Source organism: Etheostoma spectabile, chromosome 22 (assembly GCF_008692095.1).
Source record: "Etheostoma spectabile isolate EspeVRDwgs_2016 chromosome 22, UIUC_Espe_1.0, whole genome shotgun sequence".
In the NCBI taxonomy this organism is placed as follows: domain Eukaryota; kingdom Metazoa; phylum Chordata; class Actinopteri; order Perciformes; family Percidae; genus Etheostoma; species Etheostoma spectabile.
In genome coordinates, this window is record NC_045754.1 from 7513678 (window position 1) to 7534013 (window position 20336).

At 38.5% G+C, this 20336-nt stretch overlaps 1 protein-coding gene across 2 annotated transcripts in view; it reads left to right on the forward strand.

Annotated features, from left to right (window-relative positions):
* Positions 1 to 20336, forward strand: part of apbb1ip (amyloid beta (A4) precursor protein-binding, family B, member 1 interacting protein) — a 25325-nt gene that overhangs the window by 1993 nt on the left and 2996 nt on the right. For both annotated transcript variants that reach the window (XR_004327552.1, XM_032504299.1), the window contains exons 2-10: positions 3875 to 3934; positions 5124 to 5208; positions 6848 to 7140; positions 8800 to 8877; positions 11195 to 11354; positions 16223 to 16344; positions 17569 to 17643; positions 17738 to 17881; positions 18334 to 18444. Coding sequence is in view for 1 of the 2 variants with exons in the window: in XM_032504299.1 (XP_032360190.1) it covers positions 3875 to 3934; positions 5124 to 5208; positions 6848 to 7140; positions 8800 to 8877; positions 11195 to 11354; positions 16223 to 16344; positions 17569 to 17643; positions 17738 to 17881; positions 18334 to 18444 (1128 nt within the window). In the remaining variant the exon portion in view is untranslated. The remainder of the gene's footprint in view (positions 1 to 3874; positions 3935 to 5123; positions 5209 to 6847; positions 7141 to 8799; positions 8878 to 11194; positions 11355 to 16222; positions 16345 to 17568; positions 17644 to 17737; positions 17882 to 18333; positions 18445 to 20336) is intronic.

The window sequence follows — 20336 nt, forward strand, 5'->3', positions numbered from 1 at the left end:
TGAGCTTTTTTGCTTTCTTGCTGAGGGTTTGATGACAAGATTGATACTACTCATATGTCTGTATAAAATATGAAGCTAAAGTCGATAGTTTGCTTAACTTAGCATGAAGACAGGAAATGAGTGGAAACCGCTACCATGCTATGTTTTCCAAACTTTATGCTAGGCTAAGCTAATTGCCGCCTGGCTCTAGCTTCATAGTCAACAGTTATAAGTATGTCTACAATATGAGTGTTGTCTTATCTTTTCATAAACTCTCAGCAAAAAGGCAAATATGTTAAGACCTGTTCTGTGGTTCTCTGTGTTTTATCAGCAATGTCACACCTACAATAAAAAAAAGTCTAATACTTTCCTCAGTTTAGTGTTGATGGGTGGAGTGAGACATGAACACAATCATGCATTTACTATGTGCGGAAGAGGTAATTCTAAACGACACAAAAAAGCTCAGCAGCTTTTTCCTCCATCAGCAGATGCTTTTTTGTTTTCAAGGTCTGGCCAACGCTGCACTCCCTCTGACTTCTCTTTACTGTACGAGAGTTGCGAGTGCTTCATCTAATGCATTTGGCCTCTAAAAGCAGCTGCCAGAGAGTGACCTGACTGTCACTGAAGTTGTCCTTGTGTGACTTTAAGAATAGACGTTACAGACGGTCGCAGTGTTTACGTGTTCTATGTGGATTGTCACAGTGAGGTCTGTTGATTTGTGGTTGTCATGACACTACAGAAAATATGACACCACAGGGCGAAAAGGTGAATGAAAATAATTAAGGAGTGGTTATAATAACAGTTTTTTAATGTGTTTTATGCCAAGTTTTGCAATTTTGAGAATTGCTAAACATTATGTTATGTTAAAATATAACGGATCTTTATTGTCATTGTTTTTAGCAACGAAACACAGTTTAGCAGCTGCCATAATGACAGTACAAATAACAAATAAAAATAGCAAAATTGAAATAGTCAAATATTTAAAAAAAATGAAGATAAATAACCCAATGTGAGGTGACACTACACATATTGTTTTGTCATTATGCAGAAAGTCACATACAGAATGTGACGTAGGTCCATGTAAATGATGTTTTCAGACCATTACAATGTGACATCATGTGAGTGAAGCAAACTGCAGCATGAAGGTCACAGGTGTTTTGTCATGGCAACATTTCCTAAACCATTTCAACATTGCAAGTGGCAGGAAGTACACCCTTTACCACTTCCTCCTTTGGCATAACCATTCTTGTAAAGGGGTGGAGGAGTGGGCTCACATGCTACAACAGTTAAAAAGACCCACACATACACTAGTCATATAGGAATAATCGCATGACATGCAAAGAAGTTTAGTCATTCTGGAAAATACGTAATCTACAGCACAAACTCATTTATTGAATGAGAAGATACAGTTTTTGTAAGTTTTAAACCATACATGCACACGCCATCTGTTAGATGTTGGAACAATATTGATCCATTTCACATTCAAATGAGAAACATCATGTCACAGCACTGTATGAACTCTTGCCTGGAACACAATCAATCACTCTTGTCTCCTGTGACTGAGGGTTTGCCCCGAGTTTCTTATTATGCTTTTGATTAAATCTCTGAAGATGTTTTTCTTTTGACTAAACAGATTCCAAAATGTGATGAGTAAAAGCAGCAAGTTACACTTTTTTTAGAGATAATATTGTCATATCAAATACACCATAACATCAGGGGGGAAGTAAAGACTGAAGATTTTGTCATGTTAACATTATTCTGATGGAGAGAAAATTGGTTGAGTTAGACCAATGAAATAATGAGTGGGTGGAGCTTATTTTAGTTTTTAGTTTTTTTAGTGGCTAATGGTACAATAACAAGGAGGCCTATAAAAACAGTGGGTAAAACGTGTGCAGCCACTATGAGGTCTGTTTGAGATGTGCAGATGTCACAATAGCCCATATATTGTTTCTTTAACTTTAACCACACCAAACGTTTACCTGACCCCAGCTTCTTCTGTAACCAGAACACAACTTCATATTCAAGTATAAGTGTTTCACGTCTTACAGCTAAACATAACCATGATTAATCATTATGCAACAACCCAAACTCTGACCAATCATGCTTTTGTGCTACAAAAGTATTTAAGCCGGGCACTAAGTTATCATTTAGCCTTTACTGTTCTTACAAAAATACAGCCACTCTCATAGCTAGACTGCTCTGAAATTATAAATACTATTGTCTTGAATGGACAAAATGCTGTCTGTTTTACTCATGTTTTGTTCTAAATTTAACACAAAGTATTTGGATATGAAGGAAATTAAGTAAATTTAATATTGTGCAACAGTGAAAACTGGGTTTGCCCTTGCTGACAAAGTAAGAAAGCTGAGGCTGATCATCGATGCAGGTATTTGGCTATAAACCAAATTAAAATGTTCACTTCATGATGGCTCAAGATGAAAGTCAGGGGATCATCTGGAAACCATGAATGTCTGTACACATTATTTTTTTGACAATCTATCCAGGAGATTTTGAGATATTTCACTGGATGAGAGGAAACTTTGACTTCAAAGTCAATGGGATTCATCTTCTGAATAAAACTAAAACACCAGCGTGGTTCAGCAGTCAATGCAGCTATATTTTCTTTTGAATGTCTATAATCAGAATAGTATACCCTTACAGACTCAGTCACTGTCTGGCACGCTGATACAACACAGCACATTCAATTGCTGGAGTTAGTGAAGTTAAACCCCAATCAAAGCATCACTGTGACTGAATGAACTCCCACTGACACCTTCCCTCTACTGGTCATGTTCCACTGTGAGAAAACAGGGAGTCTGTTTTGACTGCACATTCTAGCCCATCATAACATTTGCTCTGAGAAAATGGGGATTCAAATAATACATGTGTGAGAGACAGCATACTGTACATAATTACACATTGAAATCTCAAGTGGATCTTCAGAAGTTGTTTTCAGGAAAAACACAGCCGTTCCACTACTTGCTACTTTAGACTAAAATCAACAATGTCTGGGTTAGACTATATGAATATGAAGCAGTTAAGTTTTATGAGCCTTGAGACTTAACCAGCAATTGATAACTACAATAAGCAAAGTATAGTGCATGCATGTGTTATTACTATTGATCGTTTCAAATTCTTTACGACTTGGCATGTTTCAGGGATCAATTTTTGTGGCCAAGAATTCTAATTTTAATTCTTTAGTAAACAGTATTTGAAATTAATAAGTATTGTCCCAATGGTAGAAACAAATGTTGCACATTGTAAACAATAATAAAATGCATTGTGAGAGCGTAATTTTAACACATAATGGTATTTAAAGACAAAAGACTGATTGCAGTGGTGAGTTAGAGAATCTTCCGGCTTAAAATAAATTAGAGGCCCTGGTCGGCCAATGAAAAAAGTACATTTTACTTCTGAGTGACAGAAAATACAAAAATAAAACAATATTTCACTCTCTAGTTCAACATGTGCAACAAGACGCAACACGTTGTGGCGAGAAAAGAATGCCTGGAAGTAATGCATTCTTACTTTTCTTCCTTCAGTCTGGGGTGGAGATGTTTTGCATGATAGCATGGCCTCAGGGCACTTAATACAACTGCACACCTTTCAAAGTAAAGCACTGTGTCTCACCACTGGCTGTGTCACATGCATGCGTATTTAACAGTTGCTTCACCACTCAGATGTGTTTACCTCTTCATTCCACACATTCCTTCACTGTCATTCGTCATGACAACCATAGCCAATCAATTTAAACTATTTGCTTCCTTGCAGAACCAATTATTCCATACACTGATACACACGGTGCTCGAACAGTGGACAATCTGTTTTTTGTCATTCTGATTTTTTACTTTGAGTATTTCTTTGGTGTCTGACGCACTGTTCTTGCTTTAAACAGATGGACGACATTGACGCCATGTTCAGCGACCTGCTGGGGGAGATGGACCTCCTCACTCAGGTGAGCTAAGACGGGTGTCATGACAAATACGGTCACACAGTTTTAGTCGAACACTTCACTCCACATCTGGAGGCTTTTTCTTTTATTTATTTCCCTGGGTCCTATTTAATTATCACCCTTTACTTATGTAAGAAGTATTCAACCTCACTGGTGTTTAAGTTTGAGACAGAAGTAAATGTCTATTACTAGCCTTTAAAACATAAAATCTATGTGGATGAGGATTGGATTTTTTTTTAATGTTTTTTTATTGTTGTTAGCACTGCTTTTGTAATAACATATGTATTTCCAATGTAAAAGTTAAAAAAATAAATTAATTTAAAATGGACTGGTAAAATGTGAAAACACTTTGAAGAGTGGATGGAATCATAATAGCCTAGAGTTTATTAGTATATGGAACAACATTAACCTTTTGGTTTCACTTTGTTTCATTGGCCTAAACAATGATTCGCAATGAACAGATGCCATGTTTTTGTCTACAGGTAATTTGAGCATTATTAATATATAACAACAACAGGCCAACAGGCCAAATCAAAAATTGACAGGATTTTGTAATTTTCCAGTGTAAAGCTCTCTTTTATTTTTGCAATAAAATAGGTTTTAATGAACAATGTTATACACATTTTTATTGCAACAAAGAATGGACACGACAACACTTTTTCTCCAGACAGCCCATGGTTAATTCTCTCACCTTGGACAGACTTTTCTTCTTCGACGACAAACTCACTAAAACCCACCATCGATCACCCTGACACTCTAGACTGGCAGACACAGCAGGGTGGGGGGGGGGAAACAACACTCTTTGTGGTCATCTAACAACCATAAATTACACTCTCTTCTGCAGGGGAGGTCAAATGGCATGAACCAGCAAGAGATTACCCATTGTTTTTCTTTGTGAAAAACCTTGCTGACCACTTTAATGTTGTTTTCCAACCCACCCGTCATTTTAATTCACTTCTACTATGATGGGGGGGGGGGCTTAATATAACATATAAAAGTTCTTTTAGGTGTAATACCTAAAAACAGATGTAACAATACACATGTAAACATTCTACTTTCTTACGTAATTTTTGGGGAGAGTTTATGTTTCAGAATGCGCTGTGGATTAACTCGCTGAGCCTCGGGGGGTCTGTACAGATATTATATCCATGCTCTGATAAACACACACTGCCTTGTTCATTCTTCCCCGCAGAGTCTCGGACAGGAAACAGTACCTCCTGCGTCTCTCCCCAGCACCAAAAAGGAAGTCAACTACTCTTTTGGTACCGACCTGAATGGTAACTTAACATTTTGTCTGTGTGTAGAAATGCTTTAAAGAGCTAAGTGTTAAGCTTTTCCACAACAGCTCTATACAACACAGCAGTTGTGCAACAGCCGATCATATATAGCATGTTTCACCAGTTATCTGGAGGCTGATCCAGATTACTGGCAATGATGTGAAAGAGGTAGAAATTCAGCATTTAGTTGCTCTGCAGTGTATCTGGCTACTGTTGATAGATAAAGATGGAGGTCACTGCAATTACTAAGTGTGTTTGCCTCTGGCTTTTATGGGCTGTAAAACAAGCAGGTTAATGTTAAAGCAAGGTCGCAGCATCTGTTGTAATTACTCTACTAAAAGTCTCCCCTTCCCTGTTGCCCTGTATGTCATTAAGTACTTCAGTCCTGTCAAATCCGGATAATTTGCTAATTTGCTCTTCCCCACGATTTATTTCAAAAAGACACATCTTTTAACATCTTACTGAATGACAATGAATCGCAATATAAATCCACGACCTCTAAGCGGTGCTTTAAGCTAAATGACATCAACAGGTCACAATGACAATATTAGCTAGCTGATGTTTAGCAGGTGTTGTTTAGGTGTGTGTGTGTGTGTTTTTTATCCCACAAAAAGTACATTCCAGAAAATATAAAAACAAACAACAGAACAAATACATGACAGATCAGGTCTAACCATTAATTAACAAGCACACATCAAAAGATAAAATAAATATAAGAAAAAAAAGAAAGTATGAGACAAAAATATTCAACAAATTAAAATAATAAGGTGCTTGAGCTTTCTTCCTCGTACTTCAATAAATTTTTCAGTATGATCATTCAGAGTGATCAGGGTGACAGGAAAACAAAAACAACAATTTCCATAAAGAAATAAGACAAATAGCCAGTTTGAGCTTTCGCTCATTCAGTGACTCTAATCAGTGACTCTAATGACTCATGTCATTATTTTAGCAGCTATGTTATGATAAACCAAAGTAATAGACAAATGACATTTTGACCTGATGGTGGTTAATCAAAATATCTTTGGTGATCCACCAAAGTCATTTTGGTTCATCCTGAGGGGGAAATGAAATGTCAAATGGCCGGACAATCCATTCATAATGTTGAGACGTTTCTCTCTGAAATATCGAAGTCCGGGGAAACAGTAACTTCCAAAATCAGTAGAATTCATCTTCTCGGGACGACAAATGCCTTTACAAAATGTACAATTATTTGTAAGTTGTAAATAATGGCTTAAAAATGGTTAATTAATAATTTCCTTATGCATTAGCCGGGGCTTAAGAAATGCCTACATTTTATTTATTTTATTTGTAAACGGCCATGTGCCAAATTAAATGTTACAATTTGATGAATTCTACCAGAGCATTTACTTATAAAAGAAAAAGAGGTAAACTTGTAAAAAAAAGTTCTTCATGTTCAGGGGGGAAAGCACGTCTTTTTAAAAAACTACTGTCTCCATAAAGAACTAATGTCTCCTTATGTGACAAAAGATTAGAAAAACTTTGCACAATGGTCAAATATTTTGAAAAAGAGGTAACACCTAACCCTAACACCTCATGAGGTCATCACCTGGCACTTGTCTCTAATAGTCTGTACCCGGGTCAGATCTTAACAAATAACCTGAGTATCTTATAACGTCAGAGTCCCTCAATGAACTGGAAGACTGCGATTTGGATGCGCTCATGGCTGATTTGGTGGCTGATCTCAACGCCACGGAGGAGAAATTTGCAGCACAAAAGGAAGTTCTGAAAGTGCCATCACTGCCCCCGCCAAACCAGCCGCCACCATCTAAGGGCCTGAGCACCCACCCTGCCTCCTCCCTCGCTTCCTCGGCATCACCAGCGAGCAGCACGAGCAACAATGTTAGCACCCCAGCCTCCTCCACCGCCTCCTCTTTACCACCTCCGCCCCCTCAGGCTCAAAAGCCTACAAAGGTGAGTCAGCCATAGTACAGTTTGTCAGATGAGAGCAGCATCTCTGTGATGACCTTCTGGCCTCTCAGTTCTACTGGGAACTGATTCAAAATGTACGAAGTGAGAGTTTTAACCAAGAGAAATAGAGAGTTGATTTTGGTTGGTGTAGTTTTCAAGGAAATTGCCACAATACTGGATTACAGTGAAGCAGAAGAGAAAATGCTATGAGCATTGGTAGGCCCTTAACATGTAATACGGTACACAAGAGCACATGAAGCAGGAGGAGGCAATGATGTCACAATCTCAAGTTATCACAAGTTTTATTGGTGGCGTGTCTTGGTTTACCATGAGACCGTGCATGACAAGACAGTTTTACATCAAAAGCATGGCCAGTTCCCAGCATATACATTTCTAGTGATTTCTTTTTGTCTTAGTGGAAATGGGACGAGTGGTATTGCTCTTATAACAGTTGGATGGTGAGATCATGGCGTAGTTGTTCCTGGATGGAGGCATCTGTTACAGTTACAGAGACCTGTGAGGCGAAACAGCCAAGAGTCTGTCTGGAACAGTTCAAACACATACAGTAACAGGATCAATACCAAAGGTTGGAGAAGGGGAGTTAAGATGTGTGTGTGTGTGGGGGGGGGGGGGGGGGGGGGGGGGGGGGGGGAGCCAGACAGGAGCTTATTGCTTTAGCAGGGCTTGTTACCTCATCCTTCTAAGGTAAAAACACCAGCTGCGCTGAGGCAAAGAATGCGTCATTGTTAGGTAGAGGTGTACAAGTTCATTAAAACTGCACTGTAGGCAGGATAGGATTTTAATGTAGAAACACACTCAAGTTATAAACCAAAGTAAAGCGTATCCTATCCCTGCTAATTGGGATTTATTAGATTGGATCTAATGTCCCATATGAAATTCTTCCACGTATGGAAAATGAAAACTAAACACTACTTCTTGAAGTGCTACATCCACAGAAATGAACTTGACCAAGTACTTTTTTTGACGAGAATTAGATAAGAATATTGATACCACTCTCATGTATATGCTGTATGGTAAACTTGAAGCTACAGTTGGTCGCCAATTAGCTTAGCTTAGCATAAAGACTGGAAACGGTGGCAAAAAGGCTGACTTGGCTCTGTCCAAAGGTGACAAACTCCGCCTACCAGCACCTCTGTCTCACTAATAAATATGTTTTATCTTGTTTGTTTAATCCGTACAAAACTGTTGTGTTCTGGAGCAGTAACCTTTTGGAGTCTCTACTGATTCACAACAACGACAAGTCTCCAGGAAGTTGAATGGGTTAAACAGACAACATAAAGTGTATTAGTTATTGAGCTTTAGAAACGCTGTTACGTAGAATTTTTATTTCTTTGTTATAAGTCAGGGTTGCTTTTTTTCCCCTGTTCAGTCTTTAAGCTAAGCCAATTGGGTGCTGGCTTTAGCTTCTTATTTATCATGTACACATGACAGTGGTATTCATCTTCTTTTTTTTCCCAGGATGTCAAACTATTTCCTAGAGTTATTACATGATTGTGCTGTGTACAGTTTACTGAGTATACTAGTGTAGCTTTAACAAAATGACACAGTGGTAGAATATATACCACTTCTGCTAGATTAAAATTAATGTTTGAACATCTATTCTGCACTAAAACATAACACACTGTCGTTTGCCCTGTTTAGGAGGAAATGGAGGCACACATAAAAGCAGAGAAAATCAAGCTTGCTCTTGAGAAGCTCAAAGAAGCTAAAGTGAAAAAGGTAAGACAACCAAACCCTGAAGTGTACTCATCTGATCTCACATCCCCTGGCAACGGTAAACTTTAAAGACATTGTGAATTACGGCTACATGGACTTCACTGTAAAAGACGTAATCATCAAAGATAGAATGGCTCTTTCTTTTCCTTCGGGAGAGCCATCAATCACGGTAATGGATGGCTACCTTCATCCAGCCAACGTCCTGAAGGACAGCGCCGTTTCCCCTCTTTGGGTGCTAAGTGGAAACTTTCTCATCTTCAAAGCAGTCAACAAAAGCACAGACATGTGGTCTTGCATGCAACGCTTCACACCAGGATGTGCAATTTAACACAACATTCAAAATTTGTCATAGGTTAATAATTATGGCCCGTTCCCTAAGACAATAATTATAAATTCTTTGAAAAATCCAAACTTTGTTTGCGTGTGTGTGTGTGTGTGTGTGTATGCTGAGGAAACACAGACCACTGGCCACTTTCACAGTAACATCTGTATCAGGGTTGTTAGACGCAGAAGTGCAAGGTGCACTCTCGGTGGTTTCAGCACAACCATCCGTGAGGCTTTTCAGATCCACCCACTGGTTCTGGAGCATGCTTTCGACACGGATCACATGTTTTAAAGATACCTGCTTTGCATTATGAAGTGCTGTGAATCAGGAAATAATTTGATATCCAGTGACATTTCATTCAACCACAGGCCAAACCCATATTGTTTTCCAGTAAGGGTTGAGGCTGAGAAAGATGTGATCTAACACTCTAAAACTTCTTGCGATAACATCTCTGAAACCCACCTTTTTTTTATGACACAATGCAAGCGACCGGCTGATCTTGGTTCTGTAAAAACTCCCCAGCTTCCAAAAGCTGGATTTCTTTCAGATGAGAGGAAGCGTGTAGCCATATGAGCCTGTGAGGAAAGCACTCCAGAGCAAAATTAATCTCAGCCAACTTGGGAAAAGGAGGTGCTGAGACTGCGAAAAGAGACAAAAACAATTGGGAGGAAATTACTAAAAAAGCCAAGGAAGTTCGACAGAATGGAGAAACAGAAGTGATAACGCTCCAACTCTTCTAGTGAAACAGAAACAACAATTTACTGTGCGCAGCCTGTAATTAAACTGGATACTAAACAAGCTGCATGTGCTTGAAGGCTTGATTTGATGTCACACCTCTGAAACATCTGCTGCTGTCCACAACATGTTTAAACTGTAATATGGCATGCAGAGATGACACAGAAAACCTCATGTTACTACTACAAACACTTTAATAAATGTTTTGGAAAATACACATTAACTTTCTTGCTGAGAGTTAGATGAAAAGATCCATATCCCTTTTACATTTGTCCACTAAATATTAAGCTACAGCCAGCTTAACTTTATGTTAAAGACTGGAGGATTGTAAGGTGGGAGTAGACATAGAGGCCAGAGTATTTTTCACCTGGTGTATGTTTTATTTGTTGGTTACGTAATACCAAAAAGCAGTTCAGGCTGGTTTTGTTGAGGTTGTGAAAAAAAACGAAAAATAAACTTATAAGACTTTACAAAAGGAAATAAAGTGATTAAGTCAACAAAAGAAAAGTTAGCCTAGGGCCATGGCTAGCAGCAAATCTCCAGTAGGTCTACACCTGAACTGGACTGAACCAACTCCAACTTCAACCATGATCTGCTCGAAAGGAGCTTCTACCCCTATATATCCCTATCTATATAAAAACAACATGAAAAATTTCCAATTATTCCCACATTCTTGACTTGGACAAATTAGTTGTTTAGGGCGCTTAAAACATACTATTTCTTGAAAGAATAAAATCCCCCCTCTGTACCACACTCAAATGGTACAGTCTGAGTTCCTTTACATATAAATTGCAATGATAGCGCTTGTTTCCTATTTGGCAGTTGGACCCATGGCCAGCTGGGAATGTGGATGGGAGCCCATGCAACAAACATTTGGTTGTTTGAAGTTGCGTAATACATACATTTAAATGGAGTGTACAAATTAGTTAATGCAGATTTATTAACAATGGGGTAAGAATTCCTACTAAAATAAACAGAAGACTTGCTATCATAGCATGTAGCTTGTTAGCATGCTCAGGAGGTAGAGTGGGTCGTCCGCAAATCGGCGGTTCAATCCCCGGCCACTCAAGTACGCATGTCGAATTGTCCTTCGGCAAGACACTGAATCCCAAATCGTGCGAATATACAGTATGTGACCTATTAAATTAGGTTATAATGAGTATATTGGTACCCTGTATGAGTGTGAATGTGGCATGTACAGTGACATTATTGTAAATCACTTTGAGCGGTCGGAAGAATAAAGTCCAATTCTTCTAACAGTTGGTGGTGAAGGTGCTGATGAATGACGGCAGCTCCAAGACTCTGATGGTGGACGAAAGACAGACTGTCAGGGAGGTTCTGGGCAACCTGTTTGAAAAGACTCACTGCGACTGCAATGTGGACTGGAGCCTGGTTGAGACCAACCCAGACCTGCAACTTGGTGAGTTACTGCTATATAGCATGTAATATCTAGACGACTGTACAGTGTGGTTGGGCTCCTCAAATGTTTCGTTTTTTTTTTTTTTTTTTAATTGTCATCGCAAACATCACAGAAGACTGCGATATGTCACTGAAGACACTGGAAGATCTTTTGTTAGTTGAAAGAAAATAGTACAAAACCACTTTAAAATTGAAGAGATTCTTTTTTTTAGTGGTGCCTTTTATATTCAATTCAATGTTCAATTTGTTCAATAAAAGTGTTCATTTGTTAAATTATTTTAGCAGAGTACTGGAAGTAGCAGAACTGAGTACATGTATACAATATCTGTCTATGTATCGCAAGTAATATTGTTATAGGAACATTCAGCATTATTGCATATCTTCCTCATATTGTGCAGCCCTACAGTGTGGTTGCTGATAGACTATGTATTAATGAATGTATAGGTGGATAATAAGACACTTTATAAGTACCATCAGTGGAAATAGTGTTCAGATCTTTTATTCAAGTAAAAGTACTAATACCACACTGGTAAATACTCTACTACTAAGTAAGTGTTATGTACTTGAAGTATTAAAATTAAAAGTATTTATTGGGCAGTAAAATGTTTACATGATAGCAATGTTTTTCAGCTGATCAAAAACCGATTCGGACAAGATAATGCTCAAGAGCCTTAAAGCATTCAAAGCTTAAACCATTGCTTTAAAGGGATTTTTCTGAGTTATTTTACCTTACGACCCTTTGCACCACGGTCTCGAACCAAACAACCCCCCAGAAGTTTTTTTTACCTGGGTCGACAATGGGTGAGTTAGCGTTATCAGCTCTGTTAACTTAGTGCAGGCGCTAATGGAACCAACTGTGTATCTTATAAATTACCCCACTAATAATGCCCAAAATGATACCAAACTTCTACAGTAGTACAAATAGGTTATGCACTCATAAATGATGGATTGGAAAGTTTATAAGTACACCAGGAGTTTATTTAAATAACAGTTGCCTGCTGGCTTCTGCTCTTTGTTGTTTGACCCAGGTGAAAAAAGCTTCTTGGGGGTTGTTTGACTTGAAGTCGTGGTGCAAAGAACCCTAGGGTAAAATTACTCCGAACCATTACTTTAGATGTGTGGTCACTAGTTGATATAGCACCATTGTGGTTCAACCTGTAGTCATTTTAAGAGAGATTCAATGTTGTAAACACCTTGTGACAGGTTAAGTATTTTCCTTTGGCGGGGCGGCCTCTAGCTCACCCAGTAAGCGCGTTCGCCCCAAGTTGGCTGAGTCCTGCAGCGGCCCTTTGCTGTGTGTCACCCCCCATCTCTCTACTCCTTTCATGTCTATCCACTGTCACAAATAAAGGGAAAACCCCTCCAAAAAAATCTTATAAAAATAAAGTATTTTCCTTTGGTGTACATTTCCAGCAGCAGTTTGGAATAAATCAAAGAACTGTGTTGCTAGAATAAGCAACTACCAACATCGTATGAACAGAAAACACAATGAAACAATACTACTAAAGTGATTTCTGGGAAATTTAGTGCTGAAACACCACAGCAATAGGTACAAGCTGGGCAGCAAAGATATCAACAGAACCAGAAAAACACAACAGTGGCAATATACACAGACTTTAACAACATAAACCTTTAGTGTGTTTTTATATGAATTGTCAACTAAAGACACAATGTGCAGGGAGGGATATTTCAATCAGGTCTAGATGATGAACTGTGTTTTTATTGGCACAACTGCAGCCATACTGCAGCAAGCTCAGAGTGAAACATTGATCTTACTGCTATCCATCTCCCTCCTCCTCTCTTCCCTACACTGTGTATATCCCTCTCTCTCTCACACACACACACACACAGTGTAGACAGGTGGGTTTAATTTGCTGTATCAGACACTGTCAGTCTTCCTCTCTGTCATACGGAAATAGAAACCTTATGATCTCAATCCTCCATCTGAGCCGTCTGTACTATATTTACTTCAGCTGCTGGACTTCGTCACGATCAGATTCGCGGGCAGCTCATTACCATCTGTTTTCTCTGTTTTCTAACATCTTCATCAGACCTCTGTAAGCAACACATTGTAAGTCAATATTATTTAGCTTGAAAATCATATCCAAGTAATTTTACATGCAATTAATTAAGCTGCGAAAAACTAAATTAAAGGATAAGCCTGGATTTAGTGTTGCGTATTTTCAACAAATTCCATTGGATGTCTATTTTGCAAGACTTCCGAGAGTCTATGGCTCTCAGCCCCAAGCCCTGTTTAACCTACTGAAGACATAAACCTTCAAAAGTGAATCATAAAATATTTAGTTTTATTCTAAAAAGGGATTAAATAATTCCCCAAACTGCCGGGCACTGTAGTCTATTGCAATTGTAACTCAAACAGCAGTAAGTAGTGTCTTTGTTTGGGGACTATTTTCAGAAGCGGATTAATACACATTTGGCATGTTAGTAGTTACCACAGCAGAATGGTGTAAATTTGATTGACTCACAATATCCTACAGTGCCCATGTTCATTGTAATGAAGGGACATTTCACCATGCAATAGAATGTCTTTCATGTGTACATAACAGGAAAACATTAAAGGTTGCTAACAACTTCAGAAACACAAATTTGAAGCTGATTTTTGTATGAATGGTGCTGAGATTGTAATACTGTATATCACACAGGCCGTTTAAACGCCTGAGTACAAGTACAAACACTACTGTAGATAAACATTGAAAGAGGAACTTACGCTTTTATTTTTTTGAAATTCATGCATCTTTTCTTTTGCAAAACAATTATATATTCTGCACAACAAATGAGGAAATGGGTGTTTCCCTTTGGTTAACATGGTTTATTTTTTAATCAAATGACAGGAATCCTGTGTTTAAATTAGGTATCTCTAACACTGTATTACTAAAAGCATGTGGTTTGTGACACTTTTTATGCTGTGGTCATTTGACTCATGAGCACGAGGGGTGCACAAGGCCTGGTCTTATTGCCTTCTAACTAGACAGTGTGACAATGGAAATCGTTTAAGTCATGGTTGTTTTTAAATGTCTGTAAACACACCACAGTGTGTTGCCTTCTATTATAAATTGTTGCCATCCTTCAATCTTAACCAACAAAAAGCCAAGTCGTGCACAATAAACACCCCCAGAGCTCAACAGCAACACAAAAACTAGTCATCTCTGTAAAATTCACCCATGTGCTTACCATGCAGACTACCCAAATCTACATGTGCGTAATGCCGTACAAAGGGACTTCTACTCCAAATAACTCTACAGCAGCAAAGTCACACCATCCATTTAATGATTGTAATAGTCAAACTATAGACTGGAACCCTGGCAGCAATTTATTTAATGCCTACCTTTGGTAACCTGTAATTTGGGACCATGGCTAAACTACAGTCAAATGCCCAGTGTGTTCTGGAGATCTGTGGCACTGAGTGTGTGGGTGGGCAGAGAGGCGAAACGGGAAGAGGAAGAAAGTTCCCCTAATGGGTTTTTGAGGTTTAGTGCCATTTAAAATCCTTCCAGCAAAATGGGGAGGCTTGTATTTTATGTAGCCCTTCCTTAATTCGTCCCATTTCAAATAGACAATTGTACAGCTGTAAAATTGACTTTGAACCATGGAGCTCAGCTGATTTAAGGATTTTGTGACAGAATGAACTACTGTACATATGGTAAAGCATTTGTTTTATGGTGCAAAACTGAAACAGAGCGGACATGGAGCATATTATGGGAGATTACAGACTGTTCCAAATTTTTATTTTAAATAATAATGTACTGTAGACTGTAGTAAGGGAGTAAACTGTCTTTGCAAGATTCAAAATTGGCATTAGTGTTAAAATACTTGGAAAATAATTGGAAAATACTGTTTACTGGCAAGTAAGCGAGCATATTTATTGAAGTAAATGACGCCTTACAAAATCCCCCAAACCTATACATAGTAGTTAGATACAGCATCACATGGATCAGCTTATATAATAAAATGTAGCTTACACATTAACTTACAAACAATTTAATACTCAAAGGGTCCCTTTTACTTTAATACTTAAGAGCAGTTTTGCTGCCATCACCTCTGCACTTATACTCGTAAAAAACAAACCCTAACCCAGGACTTTTATTTGTACCATGGACACATTCTAAGACAATAAAAACTCTGGGCTCATATACATAAACAACCCTTTATCCTCCCTACAGTACCAGCAAAAATATAGCAGATGGGTTTAAGGAAAGAAAAAAGAAATTGTAATATGCTAAATTGTCAAGAGACCCACATTCTGGCCCGGGGCCCCATTACCTATTTTCCCCCCAGGCTTGTGCTTGTTAGGCTTATTCAGTATACCATGACTTCTAATGGAGTATTTTTACATTGTGTCATTTTTTACTTAAAGCCAATATTTTAAGAATTGGAAAAATTCAGACTTTAGCACACCCTAATGGCACCATCAAAGCAGACGTGGACTCTAGATTGCACTAATGTTCCCAACGATTCAGACTTTCGCACACCTCATTTTCTCATTTTTCTGCAAACTCAATTTGCAAAACTTATTCCATCAGAGTAAATTAAAAAGATGCTAAGAACACTTAAAATACACACACAATGGTTTTAAAAAGATAAACTGTATTATATCAGTGCTAGTTTGCTGACATCTAAATTAGGGCTGGGCAATATATTGCTATTATATCGACATCGATATATGAGACACATTATTGGTGATTATTTATCAAAACTGACATGGTGTTAGTATTTTGTGAACAGCTGACCAATAATCAACCCTACAATATTGCGGCAATTCCGACACAGATGTACTTTAAAAAAAAATTGTGATATTTGTTTTTCTCCACTTTGCCTAGCTCTAATCTAAATTTGCTTTTCTTTTAACAGAACGGACATTTGAAGACCACGAGAACCTTGTGGAGCCTCTGTCTGCATGGACGAGAGACAGCGAGAACAAAGTCCATTTCCAGGAGCGGGGGGAAAAATATGAGGTTTTCAAAAACCCACAGGTTGGTCGCCTCATTGTATGCACCTTTTTTATACCTCTCTAGACATATCCTGACGGATCAGAGGTGATCTGACATCTCCAAAGTCCAACACTTCCAACATTATTCTTGGCCTTGGTTTTGTTCAAATCCATCTCCACATTGTTTCAGCCCAGCGCCATCTGGCTATTTTCACTGTTGTTGTCTGAATTATAAGATGTCTTTCCTCTGTGCAGGACAACCTCTTACATGTATGTCCACACTGTAATACATCAGACAAAACAGCTTCAGGCACAAGACAGTGAGATCTTGGCATGTTTGTTGATATAATGGGACCCTTTTTCTAATCAGTATTTAATGGATTCGGTCTGTTGGCAGAGACAAATAGTCGGGTTGGAAAACTGGTGAGATATTCTCATTTTTAAAGTGCTCCATCATGTCTTCCACAGCACCCAACAAAAGGGCAAAGCTTTTTTTTCCCACAGTATGTCCCTATCAATATATATAGTTTAAACGTTTGACAAGCGCTACCAAAATAGAATTCCCCTTTGGGCTTTCTCTCGCCACAATGAAAACATCTGCCCAGACTGGGATATGAAACCACGCTAGCCCAGTCACACAGGGACAAAGAGTTGCGTTCAAGGGATTTTAAACGCTGATGATTATTTTTGTTCTGATATTTAATGTTTAAATTGGATTTAAGTGTTAAAAAGTTAAGGATTACTGTTTTATCCTTTTACTAGGCCACATTTTAGACCATGTCATTTCACAAAAATAATCCTACATATTTGAGGAAGCAGACATTGATATATCAGACTAAGGGTGTACAGCCATGCTAGCAGCTCTGTGACTGTACCCGTCTATAAGGCGCAGCAGCACTTTGAGCTAAATGCTAATGGGAGCATGCTAATGCTAATGCGACTGGTAAAACTGAACTGCCCTTTGTAGTAAATAAAGCTGTTTGAACTTTGAATGACAACACTTATGTTTACCAGGTATAATGTTTACCATGCTCACCATTTAAGTTTGCCGTGTTAGCATGCTGACATTAGCTACTTAGTGCTCAACACAAGTACAGCTGAGGCAAATGGGAGTGTCATTGGTTTTGCAGGTGTTTGGTCATAAACTTGGGTATTAGACAAATAAATGTCCAAGATGTACAAACTTCCATGGCACTCTTTAAATCTGCTGGTGGCACTTGAGTAAAAATCAGGAAATATATGAATGCACTTTGTTCTATCCCTGCAGAACTTTTATTTATGGAAGAAGGATAAGAACACTCTCAAAGACATGAAAGACAAAGACAAGGAGTTATTATTACAGGTAAATAAATAAATAATAATACATATTTTCTGTGACAGTTGTCCCACTTGGAGCTCCTCTAAATGACCCCTTTAATCCCTTCTTCACCTTGCAGGAGAACTTCTGCGGGACTTCCATCATCGTGCCTGATCTCGAGGGGGTGATGCACTTAAAAGAAGACGGCAAGAAGTCCTGGAAACCGCGGCTCTTTCAGCTGAGGGCCTCTGGAATTTATTACGTGCCCAAAGGCAAAACCAAGGTCAGGGGTCAAAAGGGGACCAGACCATGAACACATCCAACAGCAAATGCTCCAATCCAGGATACATTCAGTTAGTCTCGAGCGAGGGGTGAAAGATAAAGTCCAGCAGATATCGAGATACTTTTGCAATGTCAACTGAAACTTTAAGAAATAGGATTTTTTTTTCTTCACTGGGACTACAAAGTCCTAATGTGCAGTAGTCTTTTTGCTTTATGAACCACGTTCTTCTTTCCTGCATCACTGAATATAACTACAGCTTTTACTGCCGGCTAGATACCTAAAATATATTTCCTTACTGTATATGCTAGATCTCTTGGGAGCTTTAACTTCCCAAACATACCATTCATATAGGGCGTTGTGCACCTACTATTACACTGTAGTGTAGATTTTCAATTCAATAGGTTCAACAGACACTACAGATCAACTTATGCTATCCCTTATTTCTTTTTCAGTCATCCCGTGACCTCGTCTGCTTTGTCCAGTTTGACAATGTAAATGTCTACTATGGCAAAGACTTTAAGGCCAAATACAAAGCCCCAACTGACTTCTGCTTTTTTCTGAAGGTAAGTTCAAATTTGTTGTCTTATCAATGTGGTTTGTCTCAAAGCATTTCACTGTGGAATTAATAAACAGAGAAGCTGCAACTTCCCCTAACTGAAGAAAACCTTCACTGTAAGGCTCTCACTGACTGCCTTGTCGGGTTTGCTGTGTTACTAACAGGTTAACACCTGGCATATATCCCACAGAATATTGCATGGCGCAATAGAGATCAATGCAAAATGTACAATGTATGGTCAGCCCCACAGCTGCTTGCTCTGCCGGAAATGCAAAATGCAATAAATAGTTAAATTTAAAGAAGTGAAAGGAGACAAGTAGTGAAAAAGAGATATTGCTTTTTTAACAGTTCCTAATTTCTTTTTTAAATGGCTGTAAAAGCACCAGGCATTTAATTAAAAGAATACTTTAAATTTAGAATATTACCAGTGATGGGAGGTACCTAGGGCACTTATATATAACCAAGAAATGCTGACTGACATGAAAAAGGCAAGAATTAGATGAGTTAGTGGTGAGTCTTTAAGTGATGTGAAAGTCTGCTTTCTTTCTTTTCCCCTGTCTTCTCTGGGAAATACTAGAATCAGCAGATTAATCTAGTTGGTGAGGATCAAAGCAAAAAGAGCTTAGAGAGGCAAAGAAACTGAATTACCAACCAGTGAAAGACAGAGTCCTCAAGTTTTAGGCTAAAGGCGTTGCTGCCCAAGGGAAAAAGAAAACGACCTGTCAGAGTGGACTTTTTGGAAGACTAGCCAGGCTTCTCACAGCCTCTTGTTTAGAAATCAATACAGTAAAACTTGTTAAAAGCTGCCTCAGTTCAGGTAGATGGTAATGATGATGATACGATACTAACTGAAACTGCTTTCGGCTGCCCGAGTTTCAATTAGGGTGTGTTTTTGACAGATTGGTTGGGTGGAGTTTACGGGCTGCCAAAAACTGCTGCAATTCAAGGACAAGCAAAAAAAATCATCATCATTTAGATGTTGACATTCAGAGGTTTTTCCTGAGGTGATCTCTAAATCCATCCCCAGTCTGATAACATGACACTACGCAAGAAGTCAACTTCCTCTTCAAGGAAAAAACAGTTGACTCTTAGATTAATGTTAGACCCACATACAGTGTGCACTTTAAAGTAAATACTTGGTGTACACTTACTGGCATAAATCCAAATATTAAGAATATTTGAGCATCAAACGCTTCCATCAAATTTATTTCCTAAATTAAAGTGGATTACAGGATGTACTCAATGGCGCCCACGTTTGGCTTTTTTGGTTTCCAGTTTGTCTGTTAGAAATGCTGACTAGACTATTCCAAATAACAGGAATTGAAAATATATCATCCATTTAACTGGAGTTTCCCCATCAGCCCTCTGATTTAGACTCCCTCTGCCTCCTTGTATCTTAAAAGGGTAACGCCACTAATTCTACACATCAAAGTCTGTTTGTCAGGTCTTGTTGAGTATCACTGTAAAAGTGAGTCAGCATTAGTTGAGCAAATTACATGTTTGAATTTGGTTGTGTGAAGCTAGTGACTCGAGTCTACATTAACCACTGCTAGCATAACAGCTGAACCTCAGCAGTTGAATAGCATCGTGGGCTTCCGATCCCTTTTCTCCAAGAATGGTATAGAAGTGCAGTACTGAATCAGGGGATGTTGTCTTTCAGTAAATACACTAATGAAATACAGAAGTGTTTGGACAACAGCTAGAAAGGTCATAGTGCCATATATTACCCCAGAGGCTAATGTTTGTGTGTTTCGGTATTTTGCTTGCTAATAAACCGCTTGTTAAAGGTGAGCTATACTGAAAGGCATGGTTGTCTGGGTGCAGAGTAGTATAATTTAATTTAAATGAAACCTGTATGTTACTTTCATTTCTCTCTGTTGACAGGAATCTTTCAGATCT